This window comes from Alligator sinensis, unplaced genomic scaffold (assembly GCF_000455745.1).
Source record: "Alligator sinensis unplaced genomic scaffold, ASM45574v1 scaffold278_1, whole genome shotgun sequence".
Lineage (NCBI taxonomy): Eukaryota > Metazoa > Chordata > Crocodylia > Alligatoridae > Alligator > Alligator sinensis.
Window position 1 is genome coordinate 2,233,191 of NW_005841952.1, and position 20,770 is coordinate 2,253,960.

At 45.9% G+C, this 20,770-nt stretch overlaps 1 protein-coding gene across 16 annotated transcripts in view; it reads left to right on the forward strand.

Moving 5' to 3' along the window:
- The window catches only part of GRAMD1B (GRAM domain containing 1B), a 173,841-nt gene that overhangs the window by 31,432 nt on the left and 121,639 nt on the right, over positions 1 to 20,770 (forward strand). For 3 of the 16 annotated variants that reach the window (XR_003093241.1, XM_025200004.1, XM_025200005.1), the window contains exon 1: positions 19,699 to 20,624. Coding sequence is in view for 9 of the 16 variants with exons in the window: in XM_025200004.1 (XP_025055789.1) it covers positions 20,263 to 20,624 (362 nt within the window). In the remaining 7 variants the exon portion in view is untranslated. Of the gene's footprint in view, positions 1 to 19,689; positions 20,625 to 20,770 lie in introns of those variants that run through there. The other 13 variants (XR_003093246.1, XR_003093243.1, XR_003093244.1 and 10 more) reach the window with 10 other exon arrangements.

Genomic DNA, 20,770 nt, shown 5'->3' on the forward strand with positions numbered 1-20,770 from the left:
AGCCCACCCCCCGCCCCCCCCAAAAAAAAAATTGGCAGCATTGCATTTTCTGTGAATATTTAGGGAATTAAATCACCAAGGCTGTGAATCCAGCAACTGTCTTCAGCATGAAACTGGCTGAAATGGGAAAGAAAGGAAAATATGAAGAAATAATGATCAATTTTCGGGCGATGCAAACTGAACAGTGACTGCAGACCTGTAACCCTTGTAGCAGTCTTCTTATTACCTTCCTATTTCCAGGAAGCAGGGTTCATGCTTCAGAATGACCTGTGGACTCCTTCCAAGAAGTTTAACCTTTAAGAGCTTGTTTCATGAGGCCCTTGCCCTAGGTGCAGCATCCCCTTGCTTTCAGCAAGAGCAGACTGCAAATTGAACAAGCAAGACTTCCTCCTACTTCCCCCATCAGAGGAACTTACACTGGTAGGGGCATCTAGGAGTCACAAAGGGCCAAAGGAGAATTGCCTTGGTGCTGGAACAGTGTAGGCTGGAAACCCACATTGTCCCACCGGCATAAGCCCTGGTATTGGGGATGTACCAGGGGCAGATTTTGAGTGGCATTTGACTTTAGTGCTAACAGAGGTGGTTATAGATACTTTTCCCGTCCTCCCCCAACACATAGGGCTTTGGGCTCTGGTTTTGAGAAGGTGCAACGTGGAACCTGTCCCACAAAGCTGGTATGTAAATCAGAGCTGTCCTGCTGGTTAGATATATTGGCATGCAAGAGTATGACAAGGACTGTCATGAAGGCCTGATGAGAGGGAAACTTCCTGCTTGAGGCTTTCATTTCAGGTGTTCTCACTATTGCTCTGGCTCTTTTGCTTTATCTTTAATTGGTGTTTGCAGGTAGTTGTGTGACTGATGCACAGATCTCCCTGCCATTATCCTGGCATCTTCTACATAAAATACTGGAACTAAGGGATAAAAAACAAAGCATAGCCTTGCCGCATAGCTATATTTCTTTAGTAGTTGTCATTTACAGTTATTGTTGGCAAAGGTGGGGTGGTAGGAAAATTGAAAAAGAGAGGAGGAAAATCTGAGCGCTCTCCCAACTGCCACTTCGTATTTGCAACCTTCCAGTAATCACATCCTGTGACTATCCTGGCAAATAAATAGCTTTCTTGGCATTGAATTTAAAGCCAGTATGGGAGGAAGCAAGTGAGTTTTGTGTTAGTACTTGTACAATTCATATCTGGACACCTGATTCCACGTGTTGTGCTCACACAATCAAGGATCAGAAACAGCACTTTGCAACCCACGTGTAAAATCAACACATCTTAGGTATTGCGTGTTCTTGATCCACTGCACAGATCCACCTGCAGACTGAGAATTATTTGCAGATATTATTTTGCCAGAGGGCTGAAATAGTGAATGAGTCTGAAGAATGTAACCTATTTACAGACCATTTGTAAACAGAAAATGATCAAAATACTCAGAACAGCACTTCACAAGCTCTTTATGCACGAGCCTTCATTGCAGTGTAACCACCTTAGGCTTGAAATGGCAGCAGTACCCAGGAACGTTATGGAGAAGTTCAGGGCTAGCAACGAGGAATACCGTGTCTGTTTAAAACTGGAGAGGCGCATCCCTAAAGTAAGAAGCACGTGAGGTATACAGGCTGACAGATAGGCCCCTTTTATTGGTGAACAGCGCTAAGTAAGATTTGATGTTTGCAAGCAAGTTGGACCATAGTTTTCAGCTTCTCTTTTAGGTTCGTGCTGAGGTCCTTTCCTCATCACTTAAGGACCCTGCTTAACAGAGAGGGATCTGTGCACAGTGACTCAGAAGGCGGCCAGCCACTGAATGTCCACTGGCACTTCTTGCAGAAGCTGGGCTTTTCTTTGGTCCTGTATTATCCCAGTACTGATCATCATGATTTTAAGAGCTGAAGTCACTACAGAAAAGGAGTGGAGGTGCAGGAACCGAGTCCTTTACAGAAAGCATTTCATGGTACTTTAAGGGACTGCATGGCATGCAGTTGGTAACTATTCCAAGTAAGACTTTTGCTAGCCCTAGAGCTAAGGCACAATAAGCAAAGCCTAAAGGAAAATATTACTATGTGGTTTTCTCACTATATTTAAGTGGCTGTTTTCAGCATAATGTACTATTTATGTCCTATCTGAAGAGGGAGTTTATGTTGTGTTATAATACAAGTTAAGTGCATGCTTTGCATTGTTTAATAATTCATTCAATGTTTAAGTTATATAAATAACATTGAATGAATAATTCATATCTATACTTCTCCATTTTTCTACAGATTTCATATTGAAGGCTGATTTATACTCTTCCATTCCTGGAACATAAGCAGTGGTTCACTTGCCCAATTTCTATGAGGCTGCACTGTTATAAATTGCATGCTTGGACTCAACAGTAATTTAGTTTTATTTCTAGTTTCCAGAACTATCTTACTGGATTATAATGCAATAGCTGGAGCTATTGAACAGCTAGCAACAGGTATTAATGCACCAGTAAATGGGCTGCTCCTTGCTCTTTGGGAAGGTTTTTTTTAAGTCTATATGGCTTGCACCAGGTTCACACCAAAAGAACTAAGTTGCTTTGTGCCCTGGAGAATCTGAGCATTGGCAATGTATATTAGTGATGAAATAGACACCAAAGTGGCTACATCCTGATCATTTCCCAAATATTATTCTGTACAGGGGGGGTGTGTGTGTATCTGTTTCTCCAAATGTATTGCTGCAGCGATGCTGTTTTATGTTCTTGAGATAGCAAGGATCTCCTGGTTGCAGATGTGGAGTTCAGTTACAGACCAGCAAAACTGGTGGGATTTGGGGTTAATCTGAGCCGGGACATTGCTCAGTAGTTGCTATGCTGGGTAGAACCTATTTATCTCAAATATTGACTTCAGGGGGTAGGGTTTTGGGTGCAACAGGAGAGATGCTCAAGTCTTCCCAGCAATACAATGACAGGCAGATCTACTACTTGTCCCACCTTTTCCTGGGAGTTTTCCCTACTCATCGTTCTGCTGGAGTCAGCCCTTGCCTACACACCTCAACCCTGCTTTTTCCTTTGGCCACCCCGGCCACCTCCTTTGGTTTCAAGGATTCACTTAGGGCTGCCTGGGATCTGCTCACAATTTTTGCTCTCCCAGCTTGACTGGCAGACAGGACTACAGGGTCAGATTCACAGCTGGCGTAACTGGGAGTGACTCCAGATGAAGCAGCGCTGGTGGCGAATTTGGTCCCTCAACTACACCGAGGTCAGTTTTGATAGGGGAAAGTGAAGTGAGAACCAGTGACTCATTGGCATAGGCCATCAGGCTGTCAGCCTTGTTTCTGATTCAAATTTTGTGACTTAGAGACTCAATCAAGCCCTCCCCGACATGAGGAACGTTAGGTCCTCATTTTCACCTCGGTCTCCCTCCCCTTCTTTCTCCCCACCCCTCCCCTACCCCCTCCAGCTCTCAGAGCATATGGGAAGAGTCTTCCCAGAGCCAGGCATATTTCCACTTCTGCTTCCTTGACAAGATAAAATGAGTAAAAACTCCTTGCTTTTTTTGTGTACAGGGACTTCTGTTTAAGGACTCGTTGCAGTGGCACCTGCTGAGAAGCTGTACGTGTGCCTACAAGGCTTCCCCACACTCCACGGCTTCTCTAATTACTGCGATTTCCTAAAAGCACACGCTCTATGGGAAATGCGACCCAGCAGTGACGTCAGGCATGGGTTCCCCAATCTCCAGGCTGATGCTGACAGCTTACTTGCTTATTAAGACTTTTCTTGTGATTTTCCTCTAGTTCAAGAGGCACCTCCTAGTCTAGAGCTGGGTTTTCATTTCTGAGCTTCCATCCGAGTGTCTTGAAGAGGTTTGATTAACCCCCTTGGGGGAGACACTAATAGGTTTTATTTAGTGTTATTATTTTATTCCCATGACACAACCTGGATTTCACAAGCAGATGCTATTAAATGTTCACTTCCTTGAGTGGGGAGAGATCCAGTCTACAGGGCCATCTGTCAAGCTCTCTCTGACATTATTACACTGAGAAGCACACACTTATCTCAGGCTGATTTGATTGATGAGACTGTTGCGCAGTCTACGTAGACACGACATGCCTCTTCATGTAACGGCGAGCAACGATTGTAATAATTTTCAAACTTGCCACCGAATCTTCTTATCCACATCTCGTGTGCTTTAAAATGGGCATCGGGCATTCTCTCCTTCCATATCTGGTTGAAGTTGGGGGCAGAGGGGTATGGGCTGGATTTTCAATATTCCCTATGTGGCCCAGGGATATGGGTCCCTGTGAAAGTCGGTGGAAATTACATTTCTAAATCACCTGAAAACTCCACAATGATGGGAATCCCACAGTCCCACATTGACAGAGCTGGGGAGACAGGGTGAGTCACAGGAGCACAAATGACAAATCAGTTCCTAACTCCCACTAATTTCCACTGGAGTTAATGCTGTTGCAGATTTACCCCCTTCCATAGTCTTCTGCTACAGCCATAGATAGCTTTCTGTGGCTTCTTTCTTTGAGTGATCTTTGGAGACAGCAGCTGGCCACTAGTAACCAGAGTCAGAGAAGTGCTGCTACACCCCGGGTCTGGAGCTGGGTTTTCCTTTTTGTTCCCTGTTTGGCACCAGTGGGGTCTGCCACGAAAAGCAAGTCTCTCGTATTTTCTGTAAACTAGGGGCATGGTGGGAAACTGATGGTTAGCTGAAGGCTAATGTGCAATAGGTTAGCCCTCTTACCATGGGATAGGAGCAGATACATGGGTGTTTACTGCAGTATAGCTGAGTAGTCCCTGCCTCCTTTTGCCTCACAGCAGCTTGCTTGTGCACCAGTTGCCAAAGTGATTTAGGTGCTTTTGAAAGCTTCAGTCTGTTTTCAAGGAGTGGAAGTTCTCAGACCGGGGGCTGCACATTTGTTCATGCTGGTCTGCACAGATGCAGCTGTTTGTCTGGTGTTGGCTGTTTTGCTGCCGCCTTTGCAGCTGTTAAATCACATTAGAAGAACCTGCTCTGTTGTGTGCAGTCTCTGTATGACGCAGCAGGGCTTGGGGAAAGGATACTAATTATGACTCCCTAATTGACTGTAATTGTGCTCAGTCCAGCCACATTTTAGAGCACCCTGAGGTTTGCTCTAAAGTTTATTTGCTGATGTGAATCCTCCACTAGCTGAGCAGAGCTATTCATGCTGTTCCCATGTGATCCACTGCTGAGAGGAGGCTGGCAGCCCTGGGATGGGAGTACCAGCTCTGCTTTGATGGCCAGAGGGCTCCTTCCCATCGTGGGGATCCATGAAACAGCATTTTGTGACCCATGTGTAAAATGGACACATCTCAGGTATTGAATGTTCTTGACACATTGCATAGATCCATCCGCAGACGGAGAACGATTTGCAGATATCCTTTTGCCAGAAGGTTGAAATAGTGAATAGTGAATGAGCTCTTCTGCAATGCATTTTTAATACAAATTGAAAAGATGAAATGTTGGCCCAAGGAAAGTCTTGTGGTACAATAACTGCCAATGAACGGGTATAGGAGAGCTTTGCAGAAGGCCTCCACACTGCTGTCATCGGTACCTTTTTTTAATTATGCCTAATTATAAAGCCTCTTAGTTATTTTAGATCCAAGTCTGACTCTAATGCAAGCTCTGTGCCTTAGATTTAATTACTAGATGTTATTCACAGCAGAGACACTGATTCATGCAAAGTAGGTAATAGCCAGAATTCAGCACATTAAAGAAGGAAAGAAATCTTGTGCTGTGCTAGGCTTCCACCTCCTCAGCTCCCCGTCACGGGGGGTTTCTGTCCTAGCCCCTTTGTTAGGTTTTGGTTGTGTATTTAAAGAGATGCCGTTGAACACTTTTATCCAAGGCAGCGTGAAGATGCTGAGTGGTGATAAAAGACCCCAAAATAGTAATACCTGTTTCATTTAAAACTTTGTTTCATAGTAAGTGCCACTGTGTGTTCAGGTCAGACAGTGGATGGTTGGGAAGAAGCAGGAGTAGGACTCCCTGCAGGGAAGAATGAATGGCAGCTGTATCTAGATCAAATCAAAGACTGCACAGGGGAGGCAGCTATGGGCTTCATTTCTTCAGGGGATGTCGACTCAGGTGCTGCTCCTGGTTTGGATAATGTTGTGACCAAGAATTAGAGCCTTACAAAACTTTGGTAAGCAGACCAGCTGCCTGCAGGTCAGCCCTTGTGTGTCCTGGGGTTTAAGTGCATTGCTCCTTACTATTTTTATTTTTTGCTATGACAGTAGGACCTAGAAGTTTAAAGTTTGGAGCCATGTTCTGTTAGGTATTATAAGCATTAATCATGCAAAAAGCATGAGGGTCCCTGCCCCAAAAAGCTTGCCAACAAAATAGAGACACAAGGGGTAGGCAAGAAGTGATATTAAAGCTGTTTTGCTTCCCCTATCTATATATCTATCTCTATACCAGCAGTGCTGCTCTCTCACTCAGCAGTGAGATTGAACTGCCTACTGTTGAGATAAAAATGTGTTGATCAAAATAGTCTTAAGGCATCAAGATAGCTATGAGCATTTAATTGGCTATTATACAGGAATGCTGTGAGAAGCCACCCTCAGATCAGCAATGGGGTGTCCAGGGAGGTTAAAGTGTGTGGCCAGAGGCTTGCATGTCTTCCTGCAGCTGATAACAGAGCTGTGTTCATTCATTCTGTCACACAGAGATCACCCAGGCTTTCCAGTGTAGACAGCAGAGGCACACTGTCAGCAAGCGATGGCATGTATGGTGGAGCGGCAAGTTCACTTGTCTTTGGACTAACACAGATAACTACATCTCTCACATTATGAAGGGTCAGGCTTGGATATGGGGAGGTGAAGTGACTTGCCCAGGGCCATACAGTGGATCAGTAGCAGAGCTGGAAGTAAACTCCAGCTGCCCTGACCCAGGCCTAGTCTCTGTCTGTGTTGTATCCATCTGGCTACTCCTGCCTGTTAAGCAGAATTAGGAAGGAAATATATTTTCCTAATTTTTTTTGAAGCCCTTATTGACAAGATGACATTTCTGGCCACTTCTTGGCTTTTCTTCTTTTTTATAAGAATCTCATAATTTGACAATGAGTTTTCACAAAAATACTGCAAGTGCCGGCTGATGGGATTCCTTCCTCCAGCCTTGCTGTTTGGGCTTCATTAGGCCCTGTTTCCCAGAGAGGCAAAGAAATGAGCAATAGTTTTAGGTTCTGAAAAGAGGTAAAAATACACCTGAAGGGCTAGATTGTGGCCTGCTATATCTGCATTGAATTCACTGGGTTTACAGGGGAATTCATGTCACCCTTCAACAGATGTTAAGTCGCAGGCCTTGCCGACTTGTCTGAGAACTGCCCTGCTGTGCTCACCGAGTCCTTCATCTGTGTCCCTGAATGTCTCCCCGGGATAATACTTTATGAAAATCTCTCATGATGAAAGAGTAGCTACCACCTACTAATGAAAACAAAGGTGCTGGGCAAAGCCATAGCGCACTCAGCTGATTATATCTCCTCTGTGTCAGATCATTCATTGATCTGCTAACACCTACTCATAACCTTTTTCTCTTCTGCAAGTGCATTTCATAAAACCTCAGGACATCCTGTACCCTGAGGCAAGAAGCACAGTAGTCATCGCACCTGCTGGAATTAAGCCACCCCAGGGAAGACTGCTCGTCCCTGGGCTAACATTGACACTGCTGATATGGAAGAACCCCTAGATGAGAAGCTGGAGTACTGGATGCAGAAGAGACCTAAGCTTCACAGGCCAGACGGCAAGCAGATCTCTCAGACTATGGGATTTGCTTACAGCCTAGGTCTTGTGCTCCTGAACAGCTCTGCACTTTTGCCCTTTTGGCTGGGGAAAGGGGTCACCGGGCTCCTGTGTGATCAGATCCACATGGCAGGGTAGTATGCTGAGATGTGCTCAGTGGACTCAATGCCTCCTGATTACATTGGGAGTTGAGGACAGTCAGCAAGTTACAAGATTAGGCCAACAGAACTCCTTGCTTCCAAAGATACTTTCCAGAATTTAAAGGCACTTCCTTCATGTAAGTTAAACTGCAATGAATGCAGGCAGCGGTACTGCTGCAGCTCCTTAGCCACTAGAGAGCAGCAGGATCCTATTGGCAGGGAGTCCCTTTGCAGCTGTATCCCATTACTACCATATGTCTGGTAGGGAATCTCAGAGAGAGAGAAGGGGAGGGGGGTCATTGCAGTGCATGTGGGCAAAGGTCTCTTGGGTTGTCCACCCAAAAACCTGATGGGAGATGGTAAGGGTTGAGGAGCAGAGGTTGCACTTACAGCTCAGTAAACTGGGAGAAGAGAGGTGTAAAGAGAACTGTTTTTGAGGCCAGCTCAGATGCATAGAGAAGTCATGGCAGTGGAGCTGGTTGGAACCGCAGAGTTTGCTTGTGTCCTGATCTGAGCTTTCCAGATGCCGGCTGTATCTTTATTAACATCTTGTGGTGTGGTAGTGCCTGAGGGCTTTATTTATGGACCCAGTCAAACAATCCCTGCTCCAGGGAGCTTATATCAGCGCAGCTAGCAAAGTGATGCTCTGTCCCCTCTGTCATTTCTCCCCTGTCCATGGTAGACCATGCTGCAAGCTTGGGGACCACGCTGACAGTGTGATCTTGCGTGGTGAATACAATCCCTGAGAAAGGGCAAGGGCATTCTGCCAATGGTTATAAAAGTGGCCATAAAAATGATCCCCCGGTGATTACAAATAGCTCCCCAGGATGTGTGGGCCAGACTTGGTGCATTCATCACGGTACTAGAGACACGTGAGATTTTGAAGTCCTTCTACTTCAGAGTTAAATAATTCCTACATTTCTTCTTCATGAAGGGTCGGATTAGTGTGTGGTGATTGGCATGACATTTGCCAGGAATCCCCAAAAGCCCACACAAGCTGCTTTATTAAAGCAGCCTTTTAAGGTGCAACTGGAGCAGATTTTTTCCTGATGCGGGGCCCCCAAGGTAGAGTTCAAACCCGCGAGGAGGAAGGAATAACCCAATGTAATATGTAACGTTGCCAGCTAAGAATTAGAGCCAGGGAAATAATGCAAAACAAAGCAAGCCTGGTAAAAGTTGTTAGGATTTTTAAACGCATTAGCTGTGATTAGACTCCACACGCCCTATGTGTTAATTTTCCACAGGGAATACTCATGGCAAGTTAACTTCCAAGTCCGATGTGCAAACGTTTGCTGAAATGGGTGTTTAAATTGGCAACCCCTTCTACTCGCTTAGATGCTTCAGCCTCAATCAGGGAAAAGAAACAATATCATATGGCTTATCTGACATATCATGAAGTATGTTGGCTTGATTGCTGTCACAGTTGCTCCTGCTGATTGAGGAATGTGTTGTTTTCAGCCCTGCTGGCTCAGAGGCCTCTGGCCTATTTCAACTTTCATCTGAGGATCTCAGTGCAACTTATATAAGCAAGCCTTAATTAAGCTCTTCCACCTTCTGCAAAGTCGGCAAGTGCCAACATCCCCTTTTATAGGGGGGGAAAGAGATGTGATAGCAGAGATGTGAAATGACTTTTTTCCCAGGGGAGCCCTGAGATCAGACACTGGGAACCCTGACACCCTTCTGCTCCACACTTTAGACTGCATTTCAATGTCTCCTGGGCAATCACAAAACAGAAAGTGTTTTCAGATGGTTCCGCTCACCAAAGACATTTTATATTGCTTTGCAATCCTGCGGGTGCTGTTGAGGAAACATTTGCATGGTATAAAATATGATATATGGGAAAGATAAAACCAATTAGCAGAAGGCAAATCCAATACACTTGTTGAACAAAATTGCAATGTGCTGAAGTGTGAAATATGATTTTTCCAACGCTGCTTAAGAGTCAAGAGAGCTGAAGAAATGTCACCAGCCTGTCTGTGCCGCTGCTTTTGTAACGAAAGGCAAACAAAAGCAAGCGAGAGTACGGGAATGTTGGTTTTAGCAGTTATGATTGGCACTGGTGTGCTAGCCCGGGGGACAGATAAAACAGATAGAGCACAGCCCAGGCGCTGCTAGCACAAGCTTCCCTGCCGTGTGCCTCAGCCCTGACCATGACGGAGTGCCTCCATAAAATCATTGACCTTGCTTCGCTGAGCCTTTCCATGAGACCACTGGTGAGAAACATGGAGGGGGCTTTTGGGAAGTGGACTTTTGGCCACTGGAAAACAAAAGGAGACTGTAGCGTTCATCTGTTTCACAAAGACACCTATTGGAAACAAGGAGTAGCCGTTTCTAGGCACTATCAGTACGGAGTGAGAGAGACTCAGTGAGGTTTCCAATTTGCAGCCACTGGTAAAGGGCCTGTTACAATTCACTGATGTGCCTGATCCCACTGAGTCTAGTCAAGCCATTAAGGGTGGGCGTTGCTAGCATCTGTCCTGAATACAGTATAGAGGTACTTTTAAATTGCTTTTCTCTTTCCTCTGCAGCCCCAGCAGAAAGGCAACTCAGTCCCTTTTTGCCTTAGCACACGATACATCACAGGGATGGCTAGTTTCAGCAAACAAGCTTTAAATGACAATGTCTTGACAAAGGGTGATCTTGGAAAAATAAGAGTATGTAGTAGGAAAGCCTTGTACAGCCGGTGCAAGGCATGCTTCATGGCTATGGCATGAGCTGTATTATACCCTTATTATAAACACCATGAATGTAGTATGTCCTTTAAGTCTAACGTGTCAAATACATTACACACACACGCACAATTTTTGTTTCCTACATGCAACATGAGTGCTTCGCACACACATAGAGTATATACTACGTTCAGCATATATATATATATATATATATATGCAACATGAGTGCTTCACACACACATAAAGTATGTTCAGCATATATATATGCAACATGAGTGCTTCACACACACATAAAGTATATACTATGTTCAGCATATATGTGTATATATATATATATATATATATATGCAACATGAGTGCTTCACACACATATAAAGTATATACTATGTTCAGCATATATACATACATATATATATATATATGTAACATGAGTATATACTATGTTTCATAGTTTCATAGTTGGTAGGGTCAGAAGGGACCTGAGGAGATCATCTAGTCCGACCCCCTGCCGTGGCAGGAAAAGATGCTGGGGTCAAACGACCCCGGCCAGATGTTCGTCCAGCCTTTTTTTAAAGACCCCCAGGGTAGGAGCCAGCACCATTTCTTTTGGAAGTTGGTTCCAGGTCCTAGCCACCCTGACAGTGAAATAGCGCCTCCTATATATATGTTCAGCATATATATATATATATATATATATATATAACACGAGTGCTTCACACACACACAGAGTATGTACTATGTTCTTGTTCAGCATATATATGACAAAGGTGCCATATACTCTAGTCATATGACATGTGCATTGCGCAGACAGACCGTATACACATACCAGTCCTTGTATGCCAGGACACAGCATGTGTTCAATGTATGCGGTATGCTTTGTGCATCACCATTACATTGCTGGCGTGCTCTGTTCTACATGCATGAATCCAACAGGCATGAGTTTCATAGCACAGACTTATTCCTTGAAGAGTGCACAGACATTTGGGTGGGTTAGATGCATGCAGTGGGGAAGTTTGTTATAGGTGTACATGCTGCATGTATGTGGACCATGCACTGGGGAAAGAGGCTCTCCTTGCTGCAGACATGTATTTCTGCAAGAGCAAGTGTAGGATCATAAGTGTGAATGACAAAAACCAGCCAGAGCAGATATTTTTCACTTGTCCATGAAGCATTTCCCAAATAGCCCCATTTGGAGGGAGATCATGAAGAGAAATGACACTTTTCCTCAGGCGTTTATCTAATTTAGGAAATAGGCTCTAACAGCCTTGCTGCTGAGGCTGTGGATAATGGAGAGATGATGGACAGGACTGGTATTTATGAAGCAATTTCTATACACTTATTCTAAATGAATTTACCCATTGTAGGAAAGAACCTTCGGCGTCCTTCTGTAGCTGTGGCTCCTGGGAGTCCAGAGCTAGTTTTAGAGGTTTCCACCCTCCCTTGGGCAGGGTGAAGCTGTGAGTAATTGTGCTCTTTCGGCAATTTTTGCACCAGACTCAGAAATGCTCCACTGGCCGTTTCTCGAGGAGGCGAAAGAGAGCATTTGGGGCAAGAGGGTTTGATGTTTTGGGGCATTGGCCAACTGCTAACCGATTAGGATGAGGAAGAAACCTTCACAGGGGAGCAGGGCAGGGAGGCGAAGGGCAGTGGGGAAGGAGGGAAGAGGGGAAGGCCATCCCAGAACTGCGCCGGTAGTTTCCTGTGCTGCTTCCCGAAGCATGTGAGACTTGCCACGATGAGAGATGAGACGCTGAGCTAGGCAGAGCTCTGGTCTGCTGAAGTCTGGCAATTCCCATGTTCCTGTTTGAGCTGATTGGAAAACTGAAACTTTTCTTGGAAACGTGTTGGGTTACAGAAACTTTCATCAGGAAGTTTGCTCAGGGTCAGAATGGGATTTCTGCCCAATGCAACAGGGCAAGAGAGAGAATCCAAAGCCCCGATACTCCGTATATATACAGCTTTACCAGGTGGGGTGAGTTTATTGTGCCTGAATGAGATCCCAGTGTTCGACTAAAGTTAAGGGATGCACAAACCAGTAAGGATAGCTATGAGCACAGGGCACAACTTTTCAGGTAACTGAGGGCAAAGCAGCCCCCAATGGTGTTGTCAGGACCCTTACAAATATGCCTTGGGGTCCCTCCTGGAGCTGGTGTGTGTTTTTCTTCATGTGCAGAGCTGGCTTAAATGCAACAGACTTTACTGACCTGAGTTAGTGAAGCAGATATTTTGGCTGAATAGGAAAGAATGTGCTGTTCAAAGACCTTTTGTACTTGCAAGCCGGTTCCCCTCTGATTAATTGTATGTGCTGTGAGCTGTGACCCATTATGAAAGTGCTGTACAGGTAAAGGAAATCCAAAGAGAGTCGCTCCTGCTTATTGCATGTGATTGGTAAAAAACTAACACAAGTCCCTAAGGAAACACTGTGGGAAGGCTGCCTTGCCAGATTGCAGAAGCATGCCATGAGGGATCTTAGGGCGAGGGATGCTTTATGTTATGTTTACAGGGTCTACAAAGGCCTGGCCTTTGCATGCAGTTTGTGGCACATTTCAGCTCCATCTCACCAGTGAAACCCAGAGGAAATGGTGAACGTACCCATTTTGACCTGGGGTCCATCAGGTGTAGGTGGGAGAAGGGTTGGATCCCATGCATGTGAGATACACCGAGAAGCATAGTTATGCCTAAGGCTGTACAAACACCCAAGCAGAAGCAGCCCAATTTGCAAGGTACTCCAAAACTAAATCAGTCGCAGAAAACAGCTTAGACTTGCATGGGGAGGCTCTTAGGTGCCCAGGGTTTGAGGTTTGCTGTCATCTACATGATGGATTGCTATTAGAAAGTGATGAGATTACAGTGGTCACATGAATGAGACCAGGTGGCCTCATTTTTGTGCCTGATGACCTTTGAAATGCTCAACTATCCCATTTCATTTGGACAAAGCTTGTTCCAAAGAGCTTACCTTAAAAGGAACGGATTATGTCACTACAACAACAAGACACAAAACCAAGAACAACATGAAGAACGTTCTGTTTGAATTGAATGATGAATGAAAACAGTCAGGGCATTTTTGATTCGTACGGAAGGACTTTGAGGTTGTTACGATGCACAAGGTCAAGAGTCAAGTGTGGTCAGCTAATCACGATGTGCAAAAATCCTTCCCATCCCACAGCTTTCCATGACTTAAGAGCTGTTTATTTTAGCTAGAGGGCTACAAACATGCAAACTCCTGTTAGGTATCGTCGACTAGAGTAGGTTATAACTCACATCTCAGAAGAAAGCGTCGCTGGCATTCAGCTTGCTTTCACCACTTCATGGGCCAATGGTGGGAAAACCATGCAATAAGCATTCCCTGAGTTTTATATTTTGGGATCAGTTTTAAGGCATTGGAAGAAAGATGTTTAAGCCCATGGTTGCCTGTTTCTGGCTTGTTTCTTTAGCACTTTCAGTGTTTGAGTTTTGGTGCTGGAAGTGGAATACTGTTGACCTTGAACATGGATGCAAGTTCTGGGGTGAGAATATGAGCTTTCAGCCTGTGGCCCTGGTTTCAGAATCACTTGGGCTTGTGCAGTACATCAAATGCCCATCTCCTGTGGACATTTACACCCCCTGGAAGCATTATACTTATGTTCCAGTTCTAAAGCCAATGCCTATCTGACCTTGTACAGCGCAGACACTTGTATGTTGCTTTCGAGCTAGACACATGTTGAGTTATGTGTTTCTGAGAGACAGTACAACAGAGCGGTGTCAGAGAATAAAGGCTAATTCATTTGCAAGGCATTCATGGGACATAATGCTGGAGGCATTGATCATACCTCAATGCTGCGCTTAGATCACAGTCTGTGGCATCCTGAAATAAGGCATAATAACTATCTAATGAGGGCTGCTGCGGCAAAGTGGCACTTGCCTACTATCCCATTATTGACCTGATTGATTCTTATTGACTTATAAGACAGACCCATTGAAATCTTCAGCCAGACAAAGGGCAGCTTATTTATAAAGTCCAATTTGGGCAATTTGTACTGAAAGCTGCTTTCTTACTGGCTGGAGACATAATTGAATGTGTGTTTATTAGCTTTGATCAGGGAGTAATGAAAACCCACCCTACTTTCTGAACATGTGGCAGAGACTACATTTGTTATAACATTTGCCGGTATTCCTTTCCTTCCTTGCTTCGTGGTGTTGATTTGGGATGAGATTTCACATCAGATTTAGCCCAATCCAGAGAGGTGCTACTTTTCTGAAGTTCTCATGACCAATGCAAGATGCCTCAGGATCAGGCCGTGTCAAAAGCAGTGGGATAAACGCGGTCGCAAGCATGACGGAGCGGGGATATAGGGGCGGCAGATATATTTCCATCGTGCTTTGTGACACACTAAGAATTTCGGCCTGTGACTGGTATTTCTCACCCCACGGCCTGTGAAGTTTGTGGAGTCTGTCTCATAACACAGGCTCTGGGTTACGGAGAATAACACATGTGGGTGTCCGGTATCCTATAACCAAAATAAAACGGGCTCTGTGCTCAAGTGGGAGCAACTGTTGTTTGCTACTAAGTGCTTTAAAGGGGTAGAGCATATCTTTTTATGGGAATGAAAGCAAGCAAGAATGGACAGCTCATAACAACCCATCAAGAATTGCTTACTTGCAATTCTTACTTACAATTATTCCTTGCAATTATTGCTTAATTGCCTTTTTCGTTATAATCAGTGTAGCATTTGGGTGCTTCATATTTATTAAGGAATTTACCTTTCATCATCCTTCATGTTTCACAGGGGAAGGGTTTTATGGCATGAGACAAGAATTGGACTTGTCCAGGGATTGTTTGCCAGATGAGGCAGGCTCCTGTGTCATTTAGAGGGCAGGAAGTAGCATTCTCCCTTTTTTTTCCAAGTGAGGAAATTGAGGCACAGAAACAATTTGTGGCTTGCCCAAGGTGACCCTGGTTATCTGCTGCAGAATGGGGACCAGAACCTCCATCTCCTGAAACAGTACCTGTGTCTGTGTGCACAGGAAATCAGATCCCAAATGCTAACTGTAGGTGAAAATAAAGGTACTTCTAGGTTCGGTAGATGGAAGGAGTTCAGAAGCTTCATTTTTAAAGAAGTATTTCTAGGCTGAAAGTTGTTGCTGGCCTTTTGTACAGAAGGAGGAGCCTACTGGGATCCTGAAAAGTGCAAAATATTTTAAAATGAATTTTCTATTACTTTTTATTTCACATTCACAACCGTGCTGTGCAAGTCCACATCGAAAACCGCCCGGTGCATGGTGGGAGGCTGAATTTTGGATTTCAAAATATGTTCTGACAAGAATGAATTTTTTGGCTGAGGCAGGGCAGGATTCCTAGGCGGGTGTGAAAACTGCAGGTTTTGAGGTGTGTGCACAGGAGGGGACTGTTCAACAAGCTAAACTTTTTAGCAACTTGGTGGGGAGGTAAAAGATGGGCTTGACCTGAAAACTATGACTAGTCTCCTTGTCTTAACCAAACGATTTCCCAAAGTACAGAAAGAACAGACCTTCTGAACAGGAAGGGTTTGCTAAGCTTCTGAACTGGTTTGGGGAGTTCTGTGTATTTGCAAACTGAGTCTGAATCCACAGACTATTTTTTCTTGTATTTTATGTCCGTGCCTTTCTGCTTTCCTCCCTTAGCAAAAATGTTTGTTTAGGAGAAGTGGAAGACACAGCCTGCACACACCGGCCAGGAGGACCTCAGTAAAATTTTTTCATCTTCCCTCTTTGCTTCTGTTACCCCAGTTTCTCTTAAGCATGTTGCACACCCTGGAGTGTTTGAGCAGGAGATAGGCCAAGAAATGGTTCAACCTTAGCCAAAGTGAATGCACTTTGTCCCAGTATTGATGCCGGTCTGCAGAAAAAAATAATCCAGCCCCATGTTCTGGTTGGTTGTTAAGGATCTCAGAGCTGTGCTGTACTGCTCTGCACTACACCAAATAGAAACAGTGAATCCTCTCTGGTGTCAGGCAACACTCCCGACATAACCCATCACTGACCAGGGAGCGAGCACTGCCAAGGTAGTCTCTTTAGGGAGCAATATATTCTTGCCTTGTGTTTTGCACAGCAAGAATTTCAGCTTGTGGCTGGTACAAGTTCATGCCACGGATGTAGCAGTTTGAGCTGCCTGTCTTGTTACGTAACCTCTACTTTTCAGAGAGCATCAAACAGGTGTCCAGTGTCGTCTGTCCAAAATAAAAATGACTGGGAAGCTTTGAACGTAAAAGTGATGCTTAGCAATCGGTGAAAAACTTAGCATTAAAAGGAGGAGGACCTCAGTAAAGTTTTTTCATCTTCCCTCTTTGCTTCTGTTACCCCAGTTTCTCTTAAGCATGGTGCAAACCCTGGAGTGTTTGAGCAGGAGTTAGGCCAAGAAATGGTTCATCCTTAGCCAAAGTGAATGCACTTTGTCCCAGTATTGATGCCGGTCTGTAGAAAAAAATAATCGAGCCCCATGTTCTGGTTGGTAGTTAAGGATCTCAGAGCTGTATATATAGTCCACCGGTCATACCTCCCTGGCAAGGAGATTCTCCTGGCCTGAAGTGAGGAGTTCTGTGTTCAAGGAATCTTTGTCACATGGCGAAGGATCCGGTATCATGTTTAGAGAGATTTTGGGCGGGGGAGAGAACCGGGTGTTGTGCCAGGACAAATCTTGCTAGTCACCCGGAGAGAGCTGCAGGCTGATCTGAATCCTTGCGGCGAGGGGGGAACTGCTTCTCTGCTTGTGCAGACGCATGAAGGGGGCATTCTTCCTGCCCGAAGAAATAATAAGCAGTCATTTCCAGCTGATCATATAATTGCCCTGAGCGCTGGTAGCCCAAGTCTCTTGCTGATTAATTAGATAATGTTTGTGCAGTGTTTAGAAAGTGTAAAGTGCTCGGTACAATTTGTTGTTGAAGTGGGAAAGTATAAGAGGGATGGAAATGAAGCAGTTTCCACCCCTGGACTTTCTTGACCTGGGCTTCCTGTCCCTAAGGCAATACCCAAAGAAGAGACCCTTGTACATCTCTCAAAAGATTCCCGAGGGAATCTGACCTATTAATACATACAGCACAAAAACCTGTTAAGGATGGCTGCCGAACAGCATGCTCATTTGCACACTGCAGCACATAAGTAGTAAGCACAGAGGGATCTGGAGCTTAGGCCAAAAGCAAAATTTTGGGGATTAAATTCTCATGCATGTCCCCCCACCCACCCCAGTTCCTTGCTGAATTAAGCCCTATGAAATAAGACAAAACAGACTTAAGCTGAGCTGCAGGCCTCGCTTGCAAACAGCACCCTTGGGTCTGTATTGCAAGCTTTGGGTTTCAAGATATTTTAGAACACATTACACAGGTGGGTGCTGAATGCAAGGTGACTTTCTGGGAGTTATTACAGCAGGTCGCTGCACTTCTCGGGTAGCTCTTGGTTCAGGTTTCTCGGTTTTCCTGGAAGAAAAAGTGAAAGTATCAGTTAATCTGTGTAAAGAAGCTGTAGTGTGCGGCTGCTTGTGCCAGGAAGGAAACAACAAACCTTTGAATCTCTTGTTTACTCTGGAAGCCCAGATGTTTTTCTTATTTGAAATAGCTGGTTTTATGGTATTTTTTGAGACGCGGGTGTTCATGGAAGGCCTTTTGAGTGTGTAGGTGTGAGTGTGTGTGTAAGTTAGATCCCATGGATAAATACAGAATTCACATAAACTCCAAGTCAAACTCTCAACCATCAGAAGGAGCAATGACTAAAAGAAGACCATGTATTGTAAGAAAGTAATGTCAAGGTACCAGCCCATAGGTCTGAGCGGCTTTTTAGCACCAGCAAACATCCTTCTTTCCCTTCCCCTGCTTCCCACACTCCCACTAGCACACATCTTCCCCTTACAAGTGTCTGCACTCACTGGTCCCATGAATGGTCTCACTTGTTGCATCTTAACTGATTTCTGGATCTGGATTTTACAACTTGGGGTTTGCTTGAATCTAAGATCTTCGCCTGCCAGATCCAGTCCTGGGTGTCTCCAGGCCTGTGGTTTCCCATCCCACTGGATGGGACCTGTCAGGTGATGTGAATGCAGTCCATATTCCAGCCCAGTGACAAGTTTTTGCTGCCAAGTGAAACCTTTACTTTATTTGAAACTACAATTATTTTGAAATCCGCTGTGCTTGAATTTTTCAAAAACGTGTAAGAAAGCTCCAGAGAAACCCGCTGTCTCATTCTGGCCTGGATGTGGACTTGACCCGGAGCGAACGTTTCCAACGTTTCACATCTCTGAAAATACTGACAAACACCTTGTTGTAAGTTGAACCAAAAAGTGACGATTATTGTATTATTTGGTTTGCTGGAACTGTTCGCACCTCTGCGATCTGAAGCCCAACCACAGCTGAGTCTACCGAGTTTACGATTTTCACGTGATGCCGTGGCTTAGTCCAGCCTTGCTCAAAACCCTTTGGCAAATCCTCGATGAGCTGAATGGGGGAACTGGACTGCCACGGCGCATCCTGGTTTTATTGCTGACGTTTTGGGAAGCTCTCCCATCTGCCCATCTCACCCCCAGGTGCGTAACCCTCGGTAGATACCTCCCTCTCCGCTCAGGGCAGTCCGTGCCCGGGAATCGTCCGTGTGTCTTAGGGCTTGCTCTCGCTGTTCGGCCTGTCCTGCATGTCTGATTGTCTCTGTGTGCTGTCTTTGTTGGTTCCAAAACCTGAGACCGTGTATTGCGGTGTGTCATTTTGGAAGCAGCCTCTCTTTTGTCAGCTCTCCCTGACACACAGCCCCAGCTAAACAAGCCAGCCGGCCCCCGGGTTTAGTGCCACCTGTTGCTGCTGCTGCTGCTGCCACCTTTCTACTGCTCTTCTCACCCTCCCCTCTCCTCCCTTCTGCCTGTGCTTTTGAAAGAGGCAAGTATAAGCATATTGATCACACAATAAGGTTGGCACTCCTGGTCGGCTCCTTCCCCTCCCTCTGCCGGGTGGGACGTCCAAGCAGGAAGGTGGGACGTGGGGGAGCCTGGCCAATCAGCTTGTATGAAAAGTTATTTTCCTCTCTTTACCCATTTTCATGAGCCTGATTTGCAGCCGCGGTGTATTCGGTAATACAGACCCCGTCCCTTGGGACCGTGTGCGCGGTTACACTTGCAGCAGCTGCCTGTGCATGTCTGATCGGCTACAGAAAGCAAACACCCTCCTCCTCCTCCTCCTCCGCCTCTGCTGTGGACTCCTGATTTTATCTACTGTCATTGCTTCCTCCCTCTCTTTCTCTCTCTCTGACCTCCTCACAGCTCCACGCCGCTCCCCGCTTGCTCGGTCTCTCCAGAAGATGCACAGCTGAGTTTTCCAGCCCAGCTCCAGGAGACTTTTCCCTGAGGCAACCTTAGGCAAAGAGGGGAGAAAGCACTGGCAGTGGAATGAAAAAAGCCAAACGCGAGCCCAGCCGTCGCCAGCAACCCCTCGCTCTGATGCTAAGCTTGCTGCCCTGAGAGGCCAGGCAGGGGAGAGAAGTTGTTTCTCAGAGAGAAAGGGGCCAGGGAAACAAAGAAAAACTTGACAGTAGCTTTGCTCGTGGCATGTCCAGGGCCTGAATCCCCTGCCCGTTAAATGAAAGCACTTGAGGAGTCAAGTTTTCTGACTTGAGGGGAGAGGAAACATGCTGAGCTGGGTAAGGGAGGAGAGGGGCAAGCTGTAGCCGTGTGGTGTGGTTTGCACTAAGGTCAGGCAGAGTCAGCCTGGGGGTGGGAGCGGAAGGAGAAAGGGGATCTAATGCCAGCTGCCAATATGACAGAGACCCTCCAGCTCCCGGCGCTGCAAGTCCCAGAGCAGCAGGTGGTGGAGTGCGGCCGCGCCTGGTCCAGTTCGTCCACCCCCACCCTGCGCCGGAGGCGCCTCAAGATGAGGCGGATGAAGAACGTGCAGGAGCAGAGCCTGGAGGCTGGCAGGTATCAGGATTCGCCTTCCCCCAGCAAAGAGTTTCTGCAGCTTCCCTCCATCGAAATCACCCCCTCGAGCGACGAGGACACCCCCTGGTCCAACTGCTCGACGCCCAGCGCCTCCCCACGCCGCAAGCGCTTCCTGCTCCGGAAGTGGCTGCGCGTAAGAGAGAAGAAGGAAACCAGTGAGAGCAGGTAGGTCACTGGCCAAACCTCCTTCCCCCCCACAGCCAAGAAGAGTCTGCCAAGGACAAGGCGGTAAGGTGCGCTCAGAGCTGTAGAGCGGCCCACCGTGTGCCAGGGCTTTGTCTGCATCTGGTGACTGGGTTGTGGGGGGGGGT